Source organism: Lactuca sativa, chromosome 2 (assembly GCF_002870075.4).
Source record: "Lactuca sativa cultivar Salinas chromosome 2, Lsat_Salinas_v11, whole genome shotgun sequence".
Lineage (NCBI taxonomy): Eukaryota > Viridiplantae > Streptophyta > Magnoliopsida > Asterales > Asteraceae > Lactuca > Lactuca sativa.
In genome coordinates, this window is record NC_056624.2 from 43,155,847 (window position 1) to 43,181,963 (window position 26,117).

At 35.5% G+C, this 26,117-nt stretch overlaps 1 protein-coding gene across 1 annotated transcript; it reads right to left on the reverse strand.

The window, feature by feature from the left end:
• Positions 1 to 5,883: 5,883 nt before the first annotated feature.
• Positions 5,884 to 6,279, reverse strand: LOC111903647 (uncharacterized). The gene has a single exon (XM_023899400.1). It carries the CDS (start codon positions 6,277 to 6,279, stop codon positions 5,884 to 5,886), a length of 396 nt encoding a protein of 131 aa, XP_023755168.1.
• Between the last annotated feature and the right edge of the window lie 19,838 nt (positions 6,280 to 26,117).

Here is a 26,117-nt window from a genome sequence, read left to right on the forward strand (position 1 = left end):
CTTTGTTTCAACCACTACTACTTCATTCTTAAATATCAGTTTATCTAACGTTTATTTTCGATGCTTATTTTTATTCTTAACATATTAATGATGGGTTTTAGGAAAAAACAAATAAACTAGAAAAAAACAATTCCTAAGTTCACATGCAACCCACTTTGGATCTATGTTATAATTATTGAACATATAACTTTGAATTGCAAGACAAGAACCCTAGAGGAGAGAGGCTATTTTCGAAAATAACAAACTAGGGTTTAGGAGTCACATACCTTTCAATTGTTATAGCAAACAATTGACAAACCTCTTGATCTTGATTTGGATCTTCTTGGAAGCTTAGCACCACAAATGTAATGCCTCTAATGTAATCACACCCAAGAACTAGCAAGAAGGAAACTAGAAGGGGGGGGGGAGAGAGAGAGAGAGACAGAGAGAGAGAGAGACAGAGAGAGAGAGATTATGCAATTTTATGCCAAGGGTTTCTTCCAAGGTAGGTGTGGCCGATTTTAGGAGCTGGGAGGCTCCTTATATAGCTGAGGGATCTAGGGTTTAGGGAAAACCCTAATGCTCCTTTGCTTAGGGCCTAAGCAAACCCAAGGGCCTTATTTAAAACCCCTTGGACGAAATCCTTAGGGTTTCCCTATAGGTTTCGTCCACCTCCTTCTAAGGAGGTTCTGGAGCTTTCTACTCAACAATCTGATAATTGCAAACTAGTCCCTGCACTTTATAATTAATACTTTTAACCCCAAAATTAATTCTGATTTATTTCTGGCTAACTATTAATTAAACATAATGAAACTTTGCAACTATCTTATAATTACAATATCAGTCCCCTTAATTTAATCAATCTCTTTTAGTCACTAAATTAACTCTTAATTAATTCTTGACTAATATTAATTAAATAATATGATTTCTTCTTTAATATATTATTCTTATAATATATTAATAAATCATAATTAAACCTTTATCTCCTTAATTCATCCTACATATTGCTATGGTGAAGGCAACCCAAAAGGACCATGCTCATAATCGGGTCAAGTACATACCAAAATAGTTATGGACCTAGACACTAATCCAACAGGTATGTGATGAAATAAAATGATGAGAGATAGGTGATGATAGGAAGGTGATGATAATTAGGTGATGGATAGGTGATGATGAAGCGGTGATGTAGGATGAAAGATACTATAACATTGTCCGACAATTTGGAGATGTAGTCATCTACTAGAGTATAGATGGCGACCACAGACTATTCTAGACAACCCGTGGAAACACCTGTAGATTTATAACCTGTAGGTGATGAATTATGAGTCCAGGTGATGTTGTTACTGTATATTCATGTGATGATAGTCTAACCCTTACTATGAATTACGAGTTCACACGACGTTGTAACTACGTATTCATGCCTTAGGAACGAGTATATAAGGAAATGTGTGGTAAAAAGATGAGAGGTAAATATGATATAGGAGATGACCCTTAAGATAATTCTTTAAGGAATATCAAAGAAGATAATGGGGTTGGGTAATTGGGTTGATTGTTTGATGTTTAAATATAATAATTATATTATTGTGGGTTGAAAACCCTATGTACTCACCAGGTTTCCCAACCTGACCCACTCCAGCTTATTTGTGTCACAGGTGTCGATATGAAGCTACTTTGCACTGAGAGATTTAAAAGAGATGTAGATCACTAGTGTAAATGAATGTAAGTTCTGTTTATGCTTATGCTTATGTATTGACGATGACATCCCAAATGTTTTAAATGAATAAAAATACATTTTTTCGAAAATGATTTGATAACTTATTTATCATGTTTTTCTGGGAACAAATTCCGCGACATTTTTATTAAAAGAAGTACTCTGATTTTTATAATGCATAAACAAAATCGGTCTTTTCTGGCCGTGAAAATGGGGATGCCAAATTGCAGCAATACCATTTCTATGTATTGAACTCTTTAAACAATCTACAATCTAATTCATGATTGTCTTAATTCACTACTTGCTTCCAAAAGTATGAACGACTATGGAATTTGAATAATCGAATTATTCGGGAAGTAAAACATTAAAAAAGAAACACAATAATAAATAATTGACAAAAGATAGTAAACAAACTCAAAAGTAATTCTCTATTATTTAATCATAAAAATTCAACTACATTTACTTTGTTACAAGTTTAAAACTAACTATCTCACTACTAAAACTAATATCATCTTCAGACCAATGCTGCTAGCATGTTAAACGTGTTTAGCCCTACTCAGACCCTTTAGCAGTGGATCTGCAAGATTATTTTCAAACGATAACGTCTTCACTATGAGGTGACCTTCTTCTACCCTATGTCTGATGAAATGGTATTTTCTATTGATATGTCTTGATCTGCCATGATCTCTTGGTTCCCTTGTCAAGGCAACCGCTCGTTCATTATCACAAAAAATTTCCATTTGATCCTTAATGGATGTAATAACTCCAAGGTCTTTGATGAAGTTCTTCAACCAAATTGCCTCCTTGGATGATTCACTAGCTGCAATGTACTCTGATTCACAAGTAGAGCTAAGCACTGTCTCTTGCTTGGAATTTTCCAAGCAACTGTTCCTCCATTTAAGGTAATCACCTAGCCAGAATGAGAAAAGTTGTCTTTGTCTGTTTGAATGTTGGCATCACTATACCTAGTTACTATCAATGTATTGTTGGATTATTGTCTAAGTCCATAACTATTTTGGTATGTACTTGGCCCGATGGTGCATGGTCCTTTTGGGTTGCCTTCACCAAAGGAACTTGATAGGATGAATTATGGAGAGAGATGATTAATTATCATTTATTAATATATTATGAGAATAATATATTAAAGGAGAAATCATATTGTTTAATTAATATTAGTCAAGAATTAATAATAATTAATTTTCTGATTAAAAGACATTAATTAAATAAAAGGGACTAGATCTGTCAATTGTGTGATAGTTGAATATTGGGCTAATGGACTCCATAGAGAATGGAGTGGATGAATTCTATGGGGAAACCCATTAGAAATCGTCCAAGGCCTCTAAGTAGGGAGTCCATGGGTTTCTTAGGGCCTAAGCAATCAAATTAGGGTTTCCTTGTTAGATAACCCTAATAGCCTCACCATTTAAGGACCCCTAGGGCACCAAAAACGTGGCCAACTAATTCCTTATGGTTTCTACACGTTTTTGGGTGTCTCCTCTCTTCTCATTCTTCATCCTCTTGCTCTAGGTGTTTGTGAGCCATTAGAGGAGTGACACTTGTGACTCTAAGCTTTCGAAAGTCATTACAAAGGAGGATTTGAGATTGTTATTACTACATAATAATCAAGGTAAGATTTAAACCCCAATCTTATGTTAATATGATTAATTGTATGCTAGATCTAGGGTTTATAGCTTTGGATATTCAAATACATGACCATTAGACAAATTATATCCAAAAGCTATTAGGTTTGCATGTACACCATAGGAATGATGTTTTGCTCAAAACCCATCAGTGGTATTAGAGACGTGGCTGTTTGTTTGATGTATTTGATGCTATTGTAAATTATCCTTGCTTAATGATCGAAATTTAGGGTTTATGGGGGCTAAACTCGTCGAATCCATAGATGAACTCTCTGAGTTCATGGTGAACTCGTCGGGTCCATGCCTGACTCGACGAGTCAGCTGGTCAGAAAGAGGGAAAATCGGGATTTTGTGCTTCTTTGGCTATAGGATAGTTACCAAAACGTTTTTTATTGATATAAATCAGATTTTTATGATATTGGGTGATTCTCTTTTCCTTATATGATTAGATTTAATTATTTGAATTATTTGGTGAATTATCTTGCAAGAATTTGGACTAGGTCAAATTAGATAACCACCAATTAATTGTTAATTGCCTTATTTGAATTATGTGATCTAGAATATTCTTGACAACGTTTGGAAAAAAGTTTCAAATTAATCCCTTTAGGTTTTATAGTTTAAATTTGAACTTAAAAGTTTTGTTTCTGAAATTTAAATAAGTTAAACCCTAATGTTTTGAAATGTTTCAAAACTTGCCCTCAAGTTTTAGAATTTAAAAGTTGATTAAAAGTTTAATTTAGAAATGTTAAATTATAAAACCCTACTATTGTTTTGAAAAGTTCAAAACAATAGTAGGGTTTCCATTTGGTAGCCTCAGGGCTTGCCTTTGTTTCCTTGTAGTTATTTGGTTCATATAAATTTACTAGTTTACTATCACCAATAAACATATCACTATCTGTAGTAATATGGAAACCATAGAAGCCAGGTGGCATTCTAACTTTATTGGAATACCTAAGAGGTAATGAATCATCGAAAGGTTTAATTGGAATCTATTCCTCTGTTTGAACCCTAGCATCTTCAGATGTTCCTTTATCGTTTGATTCTTGAATCTCTTCAAGATCAATGCTACTCCTAATGCCATCTTTTCATATGAGCTCTCTCTCTCGCGAAAGACTCCTCTTCATACTACAAAGACCACGTTCTCACTAGGTCTATAGAACAAATATCCCAAGGACTTATGTGGGTATCCATTGAAAATACATCTCATACTTCAAGGTTCAAGCTTGTCGTGAGTCTCTCGTCTAACGAAAGCTTCACAACCCCTAACCTTGATGTGTGCTAATGAGGGAACTTTCCATGTCCACATTTCATGAGGTGTTTTGGCAACCTTCTTAGTGAGGACAAGATTAAGAATGTGGGCAACATTCTATATGGCATACCCACATAACAAAATTGGAAGAGAAGCTTGACTCATCATGGAACGAACCATGCCTAACAAGGTTCGATTGCACCTCTCTGCCACACCATTAAGTTGCGGTATCCTAGGAGGTGTCAATTATGAAACTATTCCACGTTCCATGAGATAATCATGGAACTTGATACTAAGACACTCTTTGCCTCTATCCGATCGGAGCATCTTTCTCTTCCTTCCCAAGTGATTCTCGAATTCACGTTTAAACTCTTTGAACTTTTCAAAGGTTTCTGACTTACGCTTGATTAAGTAGATATGACCATATCTGCTATAATTATCAGTGAAAGTCACATAGAATCGATTTACATCCCTTGTGGTGGATCTGATGGTCTTAAACACATTTGTATGTGTGAGGGCCAACAAACCTTCACCTTTTTCACAAGATTCCAACACTCCATCCTTTAGGTCAAATGATTCCAACACTCCATCCTTTTGGAGTTGGGCAATGTGTTTCTTGTTAACGTATCCAAGACAATAATCCCACAAGCGTGCTTTCTCTATACCATTGGACGGATCAATTCGAAATACACTATTTCCTAAATTGACTACACACATCACATTATCATACACACCATCACAAGCTAAATCTTCAAAATAAAAAATACCATTTTTATAAGCAGAAATAGGACCTTTCTCATTATTAAAAGAATATATAAAACCTTGTTTGAAAAATACATGAAAAGAAATAATGTTTTGTGCCATTTGTAACGAGTAGTAACAATTCAACAAATCTAAACAAATAACATCACTAAGCATTAGACTATCAACTTCAATCTTTGTAACAGGTGAAGATCGCCTATTCCTCATGATCAAGTTCATTCTAATATACTCCACCTCCTCGTTTTATCTTAACCCCTGAAAATGATAAAAAAAAATGTGAAATCCACGTACTATATCAAGGACCCAAGAAAGAGAAGATAATGCGTTATTATATAAGATATTGTATATACTTGTAGAAGTTGGATTCACCTTGCTATCTTTAATATCTTACAGATACTTTGGGAAACTTCGTTTCCAACTCCCTTTGTCGTTACAATAAAAGCAAGTAGCCTTTTTGGGATTAGAGACAGGGGGAGCATCAGAATTCGACTTACCTTTGGGTTCATCACTTTCCCCTTTCAGTTCTGTTTTCAGTTCTGTTTTCAAGGACGTTTCCTATTTTCCCCTTTCCCTTGACCAATAGCCAGAACGGGAGCACTAGCAGGAGTGGAGGCAATACTCTTTCCCTTCATCCGTGCTTCATTTGTTCGCACGAGGTTGTGCAAATGAGCTAAGGTGGTCTCATTTTTGTTCAGATGATAGGTCAAGATGAACTGATCAAAAAAACTAGGTAAGGAGTTCAAGATTATATCAATATCCAACTCCTCATCAAAGTGCAACTTTAGCCAAACAAGGAGATCCACGTATTGTTGAATCCTTTGCACATAGATGCTAACAAATTCTCCATCTTTCTTTTTGCTTTCTAAGAGGGACTTTACCACATTGTACTTTTCTCGAAGAGCTCGCTTATGGTACTGTTCTATATGGTCCTTGTTCATCTCGTATGACCAATAATCCTCTTAGAATCTTTGCAGCTCAGGAGTCATGATGGCTACGATGATGCAAGCAACTTTAGTGGGATCAGGGTAGTGTTTCTTGTAGGAGGCTATTTCTTCAGGAGTGGCCTTTCTTTCTTCAGTTTCACTCAGTTCTTTCTAAAGTACATACTCCTTGTCCTCAAAACGAAGGGCCATTTTGATGTTGCACATCTATTCCTTGTAGTTGGTGCCATACAATGTCACCTTCGAACACATGTTCATCTACGAAAATCTATAGTAGGAGAAGCATGAACCAGATGCATCATTTTTAGTAGACGTATATAAAAAAGGTAGTTTTAGTCAGATAAGAACAATTCTTAATATAACAACCAAAAAATGAAATATTATGGCTTGGGTGTAACTAAAAAATTCACAACTTAGAAAAGCGATGTTGTAATCTAATTGTAAATTTTCTAAAGGTAGGTAAATGACGATTCACCAATTCCACCATTAGAAAACGAAATGTGAAAGAAATTAATTTATGTCAAATTCCTAGATCTTTTAAGACTCATTGAACCTATACAATAGCATGTTTAATCTGAGATTATGCTATTCAATTTGTGACTTGGATACCGAGAATCAAAAACAAGATGTGAATAACTATGCAAATTATTTTGGCACTCTCGATGTTATTTATCATATCATATTAATGTGTTAGTTAACCATACATGCTCCATTAATCAATGATATTTTTTGAGATGCCCGTTATTACTTTTAATAGTCACTATTAGTGTGTCAGTTAACCACACGTGCTCCACTAACTAATATAAAGTATAATGTGCAATTTCATGGTTTAGCATACAAATTTACATTTTCCTAAAGTACCTAAGACTCGGATTTTAAATAAAAGGGTTTAGTTGCTTTTTAATATCATTATACTTTCTATGAGAATTAATTTTCCTATCAAACTCGTTCGGATAACGACCCTCCACTAATCAATGAAGCGGTGGGTGAGAGGGAACACCCATTCAACTACCATTTTATAGGAAGTTTCCCTATACCCCTGTTTAGACTAGATTCGTGAATGAGGCGTACTAGCGGTTCGATTAATTTAGTCTTATACATATATTAATAATTAAATTTTTTATTTTACATGTAGTATAAGTTTGTATTTTAAAACCATTTCGAAATACAAGGTTTCTAATTAAATTTTGAAAATTAAATAATTAATTTAACTTTAGAAATAAACTAAGTCAATTAATAATTATCTATTAATTAACATTTAATTAGTTACATTTAATCAAATAAGGATTATCCAATTAAATTAAACAATTAATTTAATCCTAATCCATACCCTCTAATTTTCGAAAATTAGGGTATAGGATTGATCCAAAAAAAATTCAATTATTCTTTTTATACAATTAAAATTATAATTACAAAACATTTAGGAAACCCTAGCCAACTTAGGGTTAAAAACAGAAATACCTCATCATCGGAATGTTACACCGTGGTGAAATAGACTTTTACCGCTTGAAAGATATTGAACTAGTTGAAATAGACTCGGGGTGAAATAGACTTGTATTGGTTGAAAGATACCGAAGGAGGTGAAATAAAATTAGGGGTAAAATATTATGGGTTATGGATATTACAACACAAACTTACAACTCTTAAGTGTACATGCAACCTAAAACAACATCTATGTTTTCACTATTGAATCTATAACTATGAACATCAAAATAAGAACCCTATAAACCCTAGGTTATTTTCGAAAATCACACAAAAGGGTTTAGGATTACACAACTTATTGTTATTAAATCAAATAACAATGATCCATCTGTTGTTGAAGCTTTGGAAGCAAGCACCATAAGCGTCATGCCTCTAATGGTTCACACCCAAGTTAGAAAGAAGGTTATTGAGGAGAGAGGATGGAGGAGGTCCGAAATTGGGCCATTCCTTGGGTAATTATGAGTGCCAAAAATCAATGGCCTAGAGGCCTATATATATTATAGTAAGGAAGCCCTGGATAACTCTAGTCTGAATATAATAATAATATTTCAAATTAATAATTGTCCAGGTACATATTTATCAACATGTGATATTCTACAAATCCTAGAATATCCCCTAGAAACCGTCCACCCTTTTAGTTGAAGGTTCTGGATTCTTTTTCTCAATAATTGAACAATTTCACTTTAGAGCCTACATTTTTAATTAATTCATTTAATCCCAAAATTAATTCCAATTATTTTATGATTAATTTTTAATTAAATATTAATATTTATGATTAATATATTATTCTCATAATATATTAATAAACTATTTATTTCGATTTATTAATCAAATAATAAATCAACATCTCCCTCTAAAAGTCATCCTCTCCAGTTGTTAGGTTTGAGGGAAACCCAAAAGGACTTTGCTACCTATCAATTCAAATTTATACCAATTATAGTTATGTGTCTATTACTATAATTTCCAATATAACTTCTAAACTAATCAACAAATTGTAGCTTTCAAAAGTCGTTGTCGATATATAACCCAGTCAGTTACGTGTCCTAAGATAAGTGATCATATAATTCTCTGTTCTGGAATATATCATTAAGACATGAGACATGGAATGGAATCAATCTCATTTTCCAATACATTTTCCTGATTTCTGGTTTGTAATGACAGAACTTCTAATCGAACATATCAATTTAGTCCTGTCCGGGCCCGACACTATAAGTCAACACCAAATCACCAATGAGCCCAAAGATATCGCTTTTCCCGTTAGGGCAAAAGGAATAAATAAACTTTGACTTATATGCTTGCACCATTTACTAATCAAATCATGCACAACAACGTGTTTTATAAAATCAAGTTACTAATGCGTTGATGCATTATGAATGCGCAACTGACTTGTACACCACAACTCATATATATATATATATATATATATATATATATATATATATATATATATATATATATATATATATATATATATCTGTTTAAACATTATAACATATTATCTTTTCAGAATTACTCATGAAAAATTACTTGAAGTAGTTCTCTGAGCGTGGGTTAATCCAATACATAAATCTCTATTTCAAAGTACTCATGAATATTACAACAATACCATTTCTATGTATTAAACTCTTTAAACAATCTACAATCTAATTCATGATAGTCTTAATTTACTACTTGCTTCCAACAGTATGAACGACTGTGCAATTTGAGTAATTGAATTATTCGAGAAGTAAAACATTCAAAATGAATCACAATAATAAACAATTGACAAAAGATAGTAAACAAAATCATAAATAATTCTCTATTATTTAATCATAAAAATTCAACTACATTTTCTTTGATACAATTTTAAAACAAACTATCTCACTACTAAAACTAATATCATCTTCAGACGAATACTGCTAGCATGTTAAACATGTTTAGCCCCACTCAGACCCTTTAGTAGTGGATCTGCAAGATTCTTTTCAAACGATAACGTCTTCACTACAAGGTGACCTTCTTCTACCCTATGTCTGATGAAATGGTATTTTCTATTGATATATCTTGATCTGCCATGATCTCTTGGTTCCCTTGTCAAGGCAACCGCTCGTTCATTATCACAAAAAATTTCCACCGGATCCTTAATGGATGTAATAACTCCAAGGTCTCTGATGAAGTTCTTTAACCAAATTGCCTCCTTTGATGCTTAACTAGCTGCGATGTACTCTGATTCAAAAGTAGAACTAAGGATTGTCTCTTCTTTGGAATTTTTCAAGTAACTGTTCCTCCATTTAAGGTAATCACTTAGCCAGATTGAGAACAAAAGTTGTCTTTTCCTGTTTGAATGTTGGCATCGCTATACCTAGTTACTATTAATGTATCACCGCCACCATGTACTAGGACCCATTCCTTAGTCCTCCACAGATACATCAAAATATTCTTAACTGGTATGCAATGAGCTTTACTTGGATTTCCCTGATAGTGACTGGTCATGCTCCAAGGAAACGAAATATCAGGGCGACTACATGCCAAAACACACATGATCGATCCAATGGCGGAAGCATATGGAATCCAATTCATTACTGTTATCTACGCATTAGTACTCGGACTCTGAGTCTTACACAGTTTGGTATTACTCTGGATAAGCAATTCCCCTTTCTAGGAATTCTCCATACTAATATGTTTTAGTACCTTTTCCAAGTATGCACTTTGAATAAGTCAAATTAGTCTTTTACTCCTATATCTTAGAATCCTTATCCCTAGAATATAAGTAGCATCTTTTCGATCCTTCATAGCGAAACACATTCCAAGCCAAAACTTAACGTCTTACAAAGTTGGAATGTCATTTCCTATAAGTAGCATGTCATCAACATACAATACTAGGAAGGTGGCTATACTCCCACTATCTTTGACATATATATCAGACTCGTCTTCACTTCTAGAGAAACCAAACTCTTTGACTTTCTCATCGAAAAAAAGATTCCATCTGCGAGAAGCTTATTTCAATCCATAGATGGATTTCTCAAGCATACACACTCTATTGGGAAATTTTGCATCAAGAAAACCCTTTAGCTGACTCTCATAAACATCCTCAGCCAAATTCCCATTAAGGAAAGTGGTTTTGACATCCATCTGCCAAATTTTGTAGTCATGAAACGCATCTTTGGCTAGCATGATCCTAGTAGATTTTATCTTCGCCACTTGTGAGAAGGCGGTCATCATAGTCAACACCTGGGGTTTGAGTAAATCCCTTCACAACCAGTCAAGCCTTGAAAGTGTGTACCTTTCCGTCCTTGTCGTTCTTCTTCTTGAAGATCCATTTGCACCAAACTATCTTACAACCTGATATATTATCAAATGAATTACAAACTTGGTTCTTATATATGGACCTAATCTTGTTGTTTCCATTTAGTAGCCTCAAGGCCTGCCTCTTCTTCCTTGTATTTATTAGGTTCATCCAAATTTACCAGTGTACTATCACTGATAAACATATCACCATCTATAGTGATATGGAAACCATACAAGCCAGGTGGCATTCTAACTTTATTGTAATGCCTAAGAGGTAATGAATCATCAAAACGTTTAATTGGAATCTCTTCCTCTGTTTGAACCCTAGTGTCTTCAGATGTTCCTTTATCGTTTGATTCTTGAATCTCTTCAAGATCAATGGTACTCCTACTGTCCTCTTTTCATATGAGCTCTCTCTCACGAAATACTCCTCTTCATACTACAAAGACCACGTTCTCACTACGTCTGTAGAACGAATATCCCAAGGACTTATGTGGGTATCCAATGAAAATACATCTCTGACTTCAAGGTTCAAGCTTGCCGTGATTCTCTCGTCTAATGAAAGCTGCACAACCCTTAACCTTGATATGTACTAATGAGGGAACTTTCCATGTCCACATTTCATGAGGTGTTTTGGAAACCTTCATATTTTGGACAAGATTAAGAATGTGGGAAACATTCTATATGGCATACCAACATAACAAAATTGGAAGAGAAGCTTGACTCATCATGGAACGAACCATGCCTAGCAAGGTTCGATTGCACCTCTTTGCCGCACCATTAAGTTGTGGTGTCCTAGGAGGTGTCAATTATGAAGCCATTCCATATTTCTTGAGATAGTCATGGAACTTGATAGTAAGATACTCTCTGCATCTATCTGATCGGAGCAACTTTCTCTTCCTTCCCAATTAATTCTCGAATTCTTGTTTAAACTCTTTGAAATTTTCAAAGTTTTTTGACTTATGCTTGATTAAGTATATATAACCATATCTGGTATAATTAACAGTGAAAGTCACGTAAGATCGATTTACATCCCTTGTGGTGGATCTGAATGACTTACACACATCTGTGTTTATGAGGTCAAAAAAACTTTCACCTCTTTCACAAGATCTAATGAAGGGTGATTTTGTCATCTTACCCAGAAGAGAAGATTCGCATCCATCATCCGACCTTGGGTCAAATGATTCCAACACTCCATCCTTTTGGAGTTATTCAATGGGTTTCTTGTTAAAGTATCCAGGACGATAATCCCACAAGCATGTTTTTATGCACCATTGGACGGATCAATTTGAAATGCACTATTTCCTAAATTGACTACACACATCACATTATCATACACACCATCACAAGGTAAATCTTCAAAATAAGAAATACCATTTTTATAAGCAGAAATAGGACCGTTCTCATTATTAAAAGAATATATAAAACCTTGTTTGAAAAATGCATGAAAAGAAATAATGTTTTGTGCCATTTCTAACGAGTAGTAACAATTCAACAAATCTAAACAAACAACATCACTAAGCACTAGACTATTAATTCAATCTTTGTAACAGGTGAAGATCACCTATTCCTCATGATCAAGTTTATTCTACTATGCTCCACCTCCTCGTTTCATCATAAGCCCCTGAAAATGAGAAAAAATGTGAAATCCACGTCCTATATCATGGACCTAAGAAAGAGAAGATAATGCGTTATTAGATAAGATATTGTATATACATGTAGAATTTGGATTCACCTTGCTATCTTTAATATCTTATAGATACTTTGGGCAACTTTTTTCCAACTCCCTTTGTCAATGCAATAAAAGGAAGTAGCCTCTTTAGGATTAGAGACATGGGAGCATCAGAAAGGGACTTTCCTATGGGTTCCTTACTTGACGACCTAGTTTGAGACTTTACCTTCCAGTTCTATTTTGATGGACGTTTCCTATTTTCCCCTTTCCCTTGACCAATAGCTAGAACAGGAAAACTAGCAGGAGTGGAGGCAATACTCTTTCCCTTTATTCGTGCTTCATTTGTTCGCACGAGGTTGTGAAACTGAGCCAAGGTGGTCTCATTGTTATTCAGATGATAGTTCAGGATGAACTGATCATAACAACTAGGTAAGGAGTTCAAGATTATTTCAATATCCAACTCCTCATCAAAGTGCACCTCTAGCCAAACAAGGTGATCTACGTATTGTTCAATACTTTTCACATAGATGCTAACAAATTCTCCATCTTTCATTTTGCTTTCTATGAGGGACTTTACCACCTTGTACTTTCTCGAAGAGCTCGCTTATGGTACTGTTCTATATAGTCCTTGTTCATCTCGTACGACCAATGATCCTCTTAGAATCTTTTCAGCTTAGGAGTCATGATGGCTACCATGATGCAAGCAACTTTTGTCGGATCAGGGCAGTGTTTCTTGTAGGAGGCTATTTCTTCTGGAGTGGCCTTTCTTTCCTCAGTTTCACTCAGTTCTTTCTAAAGTACATACTCCTTGTCCTCAAAACAAAGGGCCATTTTGATGTTGCACATCTATTTGTTGTAGTTAGTGCCATCTAATGTCACCTTCGAGCAGATGTTCATCTACGAAAATCTGTAGTAGGAGGAGCATGAACCAAAAGCATCATTTTTAGTAGACGTCTATAAAAAAGGTAGTTTTAGTTTGATAAGAACAATGCTTAATATAACAACCAAAAAATGAAATATTATGGCTTGGATGTAACTAAAAAATTCACAACATAGAAAAGCGATGTTGTAACCTAATTGTAAATTTTATAAAGGTAGGTAAATGACGATTTACCAATTCCACCATTAGAAAATGAAATGTGAAAGAAATTAAGTTAAGTGAAATTCCTAGATCTTTTAAGACTCATTGAAACTATACAATAGCATGTTTGCTCTCAGATTTTGCTCTTCAATTTGTGACTTGGATACCGAGAATCAAAAACAATATGTGAATAACTGTGCAAATTATCTTGGCACTCTCGATGTTATTTATCATCTCATATTGATGTGTTAGTTAACCATACATGATCCATTAATCAATGATAATTTTTGAGATGCCCGTTATTACTTTCAATAGTCACTATTAGTGTGTCAGTTAACCACACGTGCTCCACTAACTAATATAAAGTATAATGTGCACTTTCATGGATTAGCATACAAATTTACATTTTCCTAAAGTACCTAAGACTCGGATTTTAAATAAAAGGGTTTAGTTGCTTTTGAATATCATTATACTTTCAATGAGAATTAATTGTCCTATCAAACTCGTTCGGCTAACGAACCTCCAGAAATTAATGAAGCGGTGGGTGAGAGGGAAAACCCATTAAACTACCATTTTATAGAAAGTTTCCTTATACCCCCGTTTAGACTAGCTTCGTCAGTGAGGCGTACTAGCGCTTCGATTAATTTAGTCTTATACATATATTAATAATTAAATTTTTTATTTTACATATAGTATTAGCTTGTATTTTAAAACCATTTCGAAATACAAGGTTTCTAATTAAAATTTGAAAATTAAATAATTAATTTAACTTTAAACATAAACTAAGTGATTTAATAATTATCTATTAATTAACATTAAATTAATTACGTTTAATCAAATAAGGATTATCCAATTAAATTAAACAATTAGTTTAATCCTAATCCATACCCTCTAATTTTCGAAAATTAGGGTCTAGGATTGATCCAAAAAAAATTCAATTATCCTTTTTATACAATTAAAATTATAATTACCAAAAATTTAGGTAACCCTAACCAACTTAGTGTTAAAAATAGAAATACCTCATCATCGGAATGTTACACCGTGGTGAAATAGAATTTTACCACTTGCAAGATATTGAACTAGTTGAAATAGACTCGGTGTGAAATAGACTTGTATTGGTTGAAAGATACCGAAGGAGGTGAAATAAAATCAGGGGTAAAATATTATGGGTTTTGGATATGACAACACAGACTTACAACTCTAAAGTGTACATGCAACCTAAAACAACATCTATGTTTTCACTATTCAATCTATAACTATGAACATCAAAATAAGAACCCTATAAACCCTAGGTTATTTTCGAAAATCACACAAAAGGATTTAGGATTATATAACTTGTTGTTATTAAAGAAAATAACAATGATCCATTTGTTTTTGAAGCTTTGGAATCAAGCACCACAAGCGTCATGCCTCTAGTGGTTCACACCCAAGCTAGAAAGAAGGTTATTGAGGAGAGAGGATGGAGGAGGTACGAAATTAGGCCATTCGTTGGGTAATTATGAGTGCCAAAATTCAATGGCATAGGGGCCTTTATATATTACAGCAAGGAAGTCCTGGATAACCCTAATCTGAATATAATAATAATATTTCAAATTCATAATTATCCAGGTACATATTTATCAACATGTGATATTCTAGAAATCCTAGAATATCCCTTAGAAACCGTCCACCCTTTTGGTTGAAGGTTCTGGAGTCTTTTTCTCAATAATTGAACAATTGCACTTTAGACCCTACACTTTTAATTAATTCAATTAATCCCAAAATTAATTCCAATTATTTTATGATTAATTATTAATTAAATATTACTATTTATGATTAATATATTATTCTCATAATATATTAATAAACTATTTATTTCAATTTATTAATCAAATAATAAATCAACATATCTCTCTAAAAATCATCCTATCTAGTTGTTAGGTTTGAGGGAAACCCAAAAGGACTTTGCTACCTATCAATTCAAATTTATACCAATTATAGTTATGAGCTTAGACAATTAATACAATAGTATCCCCCTTGGATGTTTCTGTAACTATAATTGCCAATATAACTTCTAAACTAATCAACAAATTGTAGCTTCCAAAAGTCGTTGTCGAACTATAACCCAGTCAGTTACGTGTCCTAAGCTAAGTGATCATATGATCCTCTATTCATCAAGATATCATTAGGACATGAGACATGGAATAGAATAAATCTCATTTTCCAATACATTTTCCTAATTTCTGGTTTGTAATGACAGAACTTCTAATTGAACACATCAATTTAGTCCTGTCCGCGATGTACTCAGCTTCACAAGTAGAACTAAGCACTGTCTTTTGCTTAGAATTTTCCAAGTAAATGTTCCTCCATTTAAGGTGATCACCTAGCCAAATTGAGAACAAAAGTTGTCTTTGTCTATTTGCATGTTGGCATCACTTAACCTAGTTACTACCAATGTATCACCGCCACCATGTACTAGGACCCATTCCTTAGTCCTCCAAAGATACATCAAAATATTCTTAACTGGTATGCAATGAGCTTTACTTGGATTTCCCCGATAATGACTGGTCATGCTCAAAGGAAAGGATACATCAGGGTGAGTACATGCCAAAACACACATGATCGATCCAATGGCGGAATCATATGGAATCCAATTCATTACTGGTATTTGTGCATAAGTACTCGGACTATGAGTCTTACACATTTTGGTATTACTCTGGATAGGCAATTCTCCTTTCTTGGAATTCTCCATACTAATATGTTTTACTACCTTTTCCCATTATGTACTTTGAATAAGTCAAATTAGTCTTTTACTCCTATCTCTTAGAATCCTTATCCCTAGAATATAAGTAGCCTCTTTTCTATCCTTCATAGCGAAACACTTTCCAAGCCAAGACTTAACGTCTTACAAAGTTGGAATGTCATTTCCTATAAGTAGTATGTCATCAACATACAATATTAGGAAGGTGACTATACTCCCACTATCTTTGACATATACATAGGACTCATCTTTACTTCTATAGAAACCAAACTCTTTGACTTTCTCATCAAAACAAAGATTCCATCTGCAAGAAGCTTATTTCAATCCATAGATGGATTTCTCAAGCATACACACTCTATTGGGAAACTTCGCATCAAGAAAACCCTTTCGCTAACTCATGTAAACATCCTCAGCCAACTTCCCATTAAGGAAAGTGGTTTTGACATCCATCTCCCAAATTTTGTAGTCATGAAATGCATCTATGGCTAGCATGATCCTAGTAGATTTTATCTTAGCCACTTGTGAGAAGGTGTCATCATAGGCAACACTTGGGGTTTGTGTAAATCCCTTCGCAACCAGTCAAGCCTTGAAAGTGTCTACCTTTCTGTTCTTTTCGGTCTTCTTCTTGAAGATCCGTTTGCACCCAACTATCTTACGACCTGATATATTATCAACAGAATTACAAACTTAGTTGTCATATATGGACCTAATCTTGTTGTTTCCATTTGGTAGCCTCAGGGCCTGGCTTTGCTTCCTTGTAGTTATTAGGTTCATCCATATTTAGCAGTGTACTATCACTGATAAACATATCATCATCTGTAGTGATATGGAAACCATAGAAGCCAGGTGGTATTCTAACATTATTGGAATGCCTAAGAGGTAATGAATCATCGAAAGGTTTAACTAGAATCTCTTCCTCTGTTTGAAACCTAACGTCTTTCGATGTTCCTTTATCGTTTGATTCTTGAATCTCTTCAAGATCAATGCTACTCCTAATGCCATCTTTTCATATGAGCTCTCTCTCTCGCGAAAGACTCCTCTTCATACTACAAAGACCACGTTCTCACTAGGTCTATAGAACAAATATCCCAAGGACTTATGTGGGTATCCATTGAAAATACGTCTCATGCTTCAAGGTTCAAGCTTGTCGTGAGTCTCTCGTCTAACGAAAGCTTCACAACCCCTAACCTTGATGTGTGCTAATGAGGGAACTTTCCATGTCCACATTTCATGAGGTGTTTTGGCAACCTTCTTAGTGAGGACAAGATTAAGAATGTGGGCAACATTCTATATGGCATACCCACATAACAAAATTGGAAGAGAAGCTCGACTCATCATGGAACGAACCATGCCTAACATGGTTCGATTACACCTCTCTGCCACACCATTAAGTTGTCGTATGCTAGGAGGTGTCAATTATGAAACTATTCCACATTTCTTGAGATAGTCATGGAACTTGATACTAATATACTCTCTGCCTCTATCTGATCGGAGCATCTTTCTCTTCCTTCCTAATTGATTCTCAAATTCATGTTTAAACTCTTTGAATTTTTCAAAGGTTTCTGACTTATGCTTGATTAAGTAGATATAACCATATCTGCTATAATTATCAGTGAAAGTCACGTAAGATCGATTTACATCACTTGTGGTGGATCTGAAGGTCTTACACACATATGTGTGTATGAGGTCAAACAAACCTTCACCTCTTTCACATGATCTAATGAAGCGTGATTTTATCATCTTACCCGAAAGACAAGATTCGCATCCATCATCCGACCTTAGGTCAAATGATTCCAACACTCCATCCTTATGGAGTTGGGCAATGGGTTTCTTGTTAACGTATCCAAGACGATAATCCCACAAGCATGCTTTTTGAATACCATTGGACGGATCAATTTGAAATATACTATTTTATCTAAAGTCACTACACATATCACATTATCATACACACCATCGCAAGGTAAATCTTCAAAATAAAAAATACCATTTTTATAAGCAGAAATAGAGCCGTTCTCATTATTAATAGAATATATAAAACCTTGTTTGAAAAATGCATGAAAAGAAATAATGTTTTGTGCCATTTCGAACGATTAGTAACAAATTACCAAATCTAAACAAACTACATCACTAAGCACTAGACTCTAATTTCAATCTTTGTAACAGGTGAAGATCACCTATTCCTCATGATCAAGTTTATTCTACTATGCTCCACCTCCTAATTTCATCTTAGCCCTGAAAATGAGAAAAAAATGTGAAATCCACGTCCTATATCATGGACCTAAGAAAGAGAAGATAATGCGTTATTAGATAAGATATTGTATATACATGTAGAATTTGGATTCACCTTGCTATCTTTAATATCTTATAGATACTTTGGGCAACTTCGTTTCCAACTCCCTTTGTCATTGCAATAAAATCAAGTAGACTCTTTGGGATTAGAGATAGGGGGAGCATCAGAATTGGACATACCTTTGGGTTCATTGCTTGACGACCTAGCTTGACGCTTTACCTTCCAGTTTTGTTTTGAAGGACGATTCCTATTTTCCTATTTCCCTTGACCAATAGCCATAATGGGGGCACTAGCAGAAGTGGAGGAAATACTCTTTCCCTTCATCCGTGCTTCATTTGTTCTCACGAGGTTGTGCAACTGAGCCATGGTGGTCTCATTGTTGTTTAGATCACAGGTCAAGATGAAATGATCATAACAACTAAGTAAGGAGTTCAAATTTATGTCAATATCCAACTCCTCATCAAAATGCACATTTAGCCTAACAAGGTGATCCACGTATTGTTGAATCCTTTGCACATAGAGGCTAACAAATTCTCCATCTTTCATTTTTCTTTCTATGAGGGACTTTACCACCTTGTACTTTTCTAGAAGAGCTCGCTTATGTTACTTTTCTATATGTTCCTTGTTCATCTTGTACGGCCAATAATCATCTTAGAATCTTTACAGCTCAGGAGTCATGATGGCTACCATGATGCAAGCAACTTTTGTCGGATCAGGGTAGTGTTTCTTGTAGGTGGCTATTTCTTCAGGAGTGGCCTTTCCTTCCTCGGTTTCACTCAGTTTTTTCTCAAGTACATACTTCTTGTCCTCAAAACAAACGGCCATTTTGATGTTGCACATCTATTCGTTGTAGGTAGTGCCATCCAATATCACCTTTGAACAGATGTTCGTCAACGAAAATCTATAGTAGGAGGAGCTGGAACCAGAAGCATCATTTTTATTAGACATTTATAAAAAAGGTAGTTCTAGTTAGATAAGAACGATGCTTAATATAATAACTAAAAAAAATGAAATATTATGGCTTGGATGTAACTAAAAAATTCACAACTTAGAAAAGTGATGTTGTAATCTAATTGTAAATTTTATAAAGGTAGGTAAATGGCGATTTACCAATTCCACCATTAGAAAACGAAATGTGAAAGGAATTAAGTTAAGTGAAATTCCTAGATCTTTTAAGACTCATTGAAACTATACAATAGCATGTTTAATCTCAGATTATGCTCTTCAATTTGTGTCTTGGATAGCGAGAATCAAAAACAAGATGTGAATAAGTGTGCAAATTATTTTGGCACTCTCGATGTTATTTATCATCTCATTTTAATGTGTTCCACACACGCTCCATTAATCAATGATAATTTTCGAGATGCACGTTATTGATTTCAATAGTCACAATTAGTGTGTCCGTTAACCACACGTGCTCCACTAAGTACTATAAAGTATAATGTGTAATTTCATGGGTTAGCATACAAATTTACATTTTCCTAAAGTAACTAAGACTCGGATTTTAAATAAAAGGGTTTAGTTGCTTTTTAATATCATTATACTTTCAACGAGAATTAATTGTCCGATCAAACTCGTTCGGCTAACGACCCTCCACTAACCAATGAAGCGGTGGGTGAGAGGGAACACCCATTAAACTACCATTTTATAGGAAGTTTCCTTATACCCACGTTTAGACTAGCTTCGTGAATGAGGCGGACTAGTGGTTCGATTAATTTAGTCTTATACATATATTAATAATTAATTTTTTTTTTACATATAGTATAAGCTTCTAGTTTAAAACCATTTCGATATACAAGGTTTCTAATTAAATTTTGAAAATAAGGATTACCCAATTAAATTATAATTTAATTAATTACATTTAATCAAATTAATTACATTTAATCAAATAAGGATTATCCTATTAAATTAAACAATTAATTGCACATTCTATATGGCATACCCACATAACAAAATTGGAAGAAAAGCTCGACTTATCATGGAACGAACCATGCCTAACAAGGTTCGATTGCACCTCTCTGTCACACCATTAAGTTGTGGTGTCCTAGGAGGTGTCAATTATGAAACTATTTCACATTTCATGAGATAGTCATGGAACTTGATACTAAAATACTCTCTGCCTCTATCTGATTGGAGCATCTTTCTCTTCCTTCCCAATTGATTCTCGAATTCATGTTTAAACTCTTTGAACTTTTCAAAGGTTTCTGACTTATGCTTGATTAAGTAGATATATGTGACATCCCCATTTTCATGGCTAGAAAAGACCGATTTTGTTTATGCTTTATAAAAATCAGAGTACTTCTTTTAATAAAAATGTTGCGGAATTTGTTCCCAGAAAAACACGATAAATACGTTTTTAATACATTTTCGAAGAAACGTATTTTGTTCATTTTAAAATATTTGGGATGTCATCGTTAATACAGAAACATAAGCATATACAGAACTTACATTTATTTACACTAGTGATCTACATCTCTTTAAATCTCTCAGTGTAATGTGACTTCATATCAACACCTGTGATATAAATAAACTGAGTGGGTCAGGTTGGGAAACCTGGTGAGTACATAGGGTTTTCAACCCACATTAATATAATTATTATTTTTAAATAATCAAACAATCAACCCAATTACCCATCCCCATTATCTTCTTTATTCTTAAGGATCTACTCTAAGAATCAACCATTCCTCGTTCATTAATTCCTAAGGATCATCCTAAGGAATCGGCACGAAGTCCATTGTCACCGGGGTTTAGGCACTAAGTCTGGATAGTCTCCAGAATTTATACAATAGGCACTAAGTCTGCATAGTCGCCAGGGTTTTGGCACCAAGTTTGCATGATCACCAGGGTCTAGGTATCAATTCTGCATGATCACCAAGGTTTAGAGTACACCGAGTGAACACATCGTTCACAACACCTACAGGTTGGGAGCCTGCTAGTTTTCCACTGGACTATCTAAAATAGTCCTTGGTTGTCATCCATACTCTGCTGAATGACGGGGACATCGTTTGGGAAAAAGGATTCTCACATCATACACCTCTCACCCATACCTCATAATCTATATCACCTCTCAACTCATCGTCCAACTCATATTTCATCTATTATATCTACCCATGTTTTACCCCAACATTTTCGTAGATATAAAATACATATATACTTTAAATCATTTAAAACATGTATAAATCTTTCACCGAGCATAGACAACAAGTAAACATACAATATGCACACATAGCACGTAGTAAATACTTCATAGCTATGTGTAAGTTGAAGGGGACCATGCACTCACTTGAAAGGTGGTGACTTAGTACTTGAACAGCGCTTCGATACTCTCAAAACGATTTCCTAGGGTTTAGTCTAATGATAACCGCGACAAATTAATTAGTCTGACTATTATTATTATTATATAAGCGTTAATAACACTCAATATAACTCATAATAATAGCCCAAATAATTATTTTAAGGACCTAATAACATTCCTATAATTATTTGAAAGCTATATTAAAAATTGCGTAAGCGTAGCACACTTACAGCGAATTTTATCAAAAACCAGAATTTAATTGGAGCAGCGTTTCGAAACTGAAAGGCTCTTTTTCTCGGGACTCCGAGAGCCTCGGGGCTTCCCTCGGGAGCTAGGGGTTTTATCTAGGGCTTAGGGAGGTTTAGGGGAGCTAAAGAGAGAAAGTAGTCAGAGAAAGAAGAAGAATTGGTGTGAAAAACTCAGAATGGCTCGCGTGCTATTTATAGCCCCAGCAGCCTCAGACTACGCTGCGCGTCCAGCAGCTACGATGGGCGTAGTCTCAGATAACAAGGCTAGCCTCGGTCCAGCTATCTCGCATCTTCGTCGGATGGATAAGGCACGAGGGTACGTGGGGCGTACTCACCTCGGACGCTGGGTATAAAGCGAAGGCTACGTCGCATGATCTGAAGCGCGTTTCTTCATCAGCGATAGGCGGCCCAGATGTTGCCACGTCACCAACTCCTCACCAGGCTTCGCAAATTCGACTAAAATCTTTAAAAATTCGTAACTTTCTCATACGAACTCCGTTTTTGACGTTCTTTATATCCACGCGAAGGTGGGAACATACTCTACAACTTTTGTTTAGACTCTGTCGGCTAATTTCGAATTGATTTTAAATTTTATATTATTAACAGGCTAGGACAGGATTGGTCCGTTAAATCCTCATAACTTCTTCATCCGACGTCTATTTTCGCCCATCTTTTTCTCTTTACGCTACTCTTAACGACATCTTCGATTCTTGTTTAGGTCGTGTCGGCTAAAAATCGTTCGATCTAATATTCGAATTTCGGGTTGTACACTACTATTCCGAAACTTCGAAAAATCATAACTTCTTCATACGAAGTCAGATTTGGGCGTTCTTTTTATCGATGTTCTTAGTTTAACATATTCTACGACTTTCGCTTAGATTGCTAAGGCTAAATCTCTCTCTATCGTAAATTCACTATTTATGCTTCCCGGTATCGTGCTAGTTCCGTCGCGAAACTTCAACGGGTCATAACTTCTTCGTTATAACTCGGATTTCGGCGTTCTTTATATGTACGGAAACCCTGTGAGATATTCTACAACTTGGTTAATATTATTTGTTCTAAATAATCTTTTGTCTAAAATTCGTTTTCGACCCCTATTGCCTCTAGTTGACTAGCCCGGATTTGCGGGCGTTACAATATAACCATATTTGCTATAATTATCAGTGAAAGTCACGTAAGATCGATTTGCATCCCTTGTGGTGGATCTGAAGGTCTTACACACATCCATGTGTATGAGGTCAAACAAACCTTCACCTCTTTCACAAGATCCAATGAAGGGTGATTTTGTCATCATACCCAAAAGACAAGATTCACATCCATCATCCGACCTTAGGTCAAATGATTCCAACACTCCATCTGTAAGGTCCTTAAACGGATCTTACCCGTGATCAAATAGCAAACACAATCAATTAGAAATAAAGAACAAGTAGAATTGAGAATGAACAAGCTTGCCAGGTTTTTGTATTAGGAATAACCTCTGGTATAACGTGTGGTTACAGCAGCCGTGAACTCTGAGGCATTAACAACTGACAAAAGACCTAGCACACCTCTATATATACTGGACTTCGGCCGGCCTTGGGTTTACGGCTGTAAACTCATTGTCGGGCCGTAAACTACATATAATATACCACAAGCTATAAATCGACTCAAAAGAACCTATTACATAGAAAGCCTAGACCAAACCACTAATTAGACCCTTCAATCTCCCCCTTGGTTTGGTGCTAGCTTGAATTCAATCTTTGTCCACGATCATTGCATAATCCAACCCCATAGCCTCATTCCAGATCCGCTTGTTTATAATCTAAGCAACCATAGCGTTGTATTCTTTCGCGGCAGACTCAAATATCTCCTCAACAATCTGAATCTGAAAATGGCTCAAATGATGAATGTCCCATTTTCTAAACTGGAACAAATCCTTTCTGTTATACAAGCGAATGCACCCCTCCTTTAGTTTGATGACAGTAGATGTCATGGTTTCATCAAACACCCAGTAAAGCATAAAGCTTAAGGATCCATCTGGGTAATCTTCAAGCACGGGAATTTGTTTGACCTGATTTCTAGCAGGCCACATCACACCTGGAGCGGATTACCAGTTTTGGGATCAATGACGTTAGGATGATCCATTATCATAGATTCAGCAGTCTTCATAGCTGGAAAACCCTTCTTTACTTTATCTTCCAAAAAGTGCTTGAAGTTAGTTGCTTGCTGATTATCCATCGGGTTTGAGAATGGAGATTGGGATAGCTCTGAAAGATCCACCTTGGTCCAAGAGTTAAAATCATGACAATCCTTGTAGAGCTCCGTATTGCTGCTCTTTCTGCGAACAATCCACATTTTCAGGGGATCATGAAAACCCCAAGATATGATACCTGAGCGATCACCATACGTGTCTCTAAAACCTACAGCTTCGAGATCCGTAACAGTGATTGTGGAATGATATCCTGGTGCATTCTTGTCGGAACTCCTCTTGAACATGATTTGTCCCTTCTTGGAAGATTTCTCTTCTTTATCTCGAATAATCTCTGAAATATGTGGAGCATAAATAGGCAGTTCTTCAAAACAATTTACCACTCGAGAAGTCTAAGCAGTTGGCACGGCAATAGGATGAGGTTGAGATGAAGATCGATTCTATGCTCATCTGCAGATGTCTTATATTTATCACCAAAATCGTCTGCAAGCTTCTTCTTGAGATTATAGTAGTTGGAGGTCAAAAGATTGAAATGATCTTGGAGCTCAGAGATTTTCATGGACTTGATTGCTTTATCTTCTTGGAGATCAGAAACTTGAATCTTCAAATTCATATTCTCACTTAAGAAATCTTCAACACGAATGCTTAGCTCAATGTTTTTCTGATCCAGCACACTCACTCTTTTCTGGAGTTCATCGATCATGGAGTCATCTTCTCTTGGCTGACCTTCAATAAAAGCAATTCCTTTGCCCTTAGAAGATGGTGCAACAAGTTGTTCTTCAGCAAGATGTTGGGCCAAACGCATAGAGGCTGCATCAAGATCAGTTCTTGGATGAGAGAATCCTAATGGAATAGAGGAACCACCGACCTCAAAGAGTGTTCTAGGGTCTTCATGAATAGGTTTTGTAGATACAATAGCATGAGTGGTAATTGGAGTGAATGGAAAGCCCTGAGACAAACTAGAATCCAGATGCCCGAACCTAGGATCTCGTTGTCTTCTTTTGGGTAGAGGATGCAACGTCTGGTCTGTTGAGAAATCACTCTGAAGTGGCTCAGATGTAGGTGAAGCAATGTCAATGGGAGTAATCCCTGACACTGTCACCATTGGAATTGAAGAGACAGCCACTTGTTTTGTAGTAATGGGTGTTGATTCGAGAGCGTCTTCCGAATCCCTACTCTCCGTTACTGTGTAAGCAACATCACTGAGATTATCTAGCAACGCGTTGAGGTTGACGTTTGACAGAAAATCATCATTAGTTCCCAATTTGGTAGGGATATCATCTCTCTCGAAAACTATGAGATCAAGGTCTTCAAATTGATTAGGCTCAGCATTGTTCTTAGAAGACCCTTCATTATAATCTCCTTCAACTTGGACATTTTGTAGCCCATGCTGCTCTGCAACTGACACAACAGGACCAGTAGTCTCTTCTCCTTCTTGATCCGATACGGTGATCACATCTCCTTCTGAGATCACCTTTTCTGATGAAGTGTGATCTGATGAAATCTTGTCTGAAGATCCATGTGACTCGATGTCTTCGTTCGGTCCAGCAAATCGTCCGAACTTGACCAATGGAT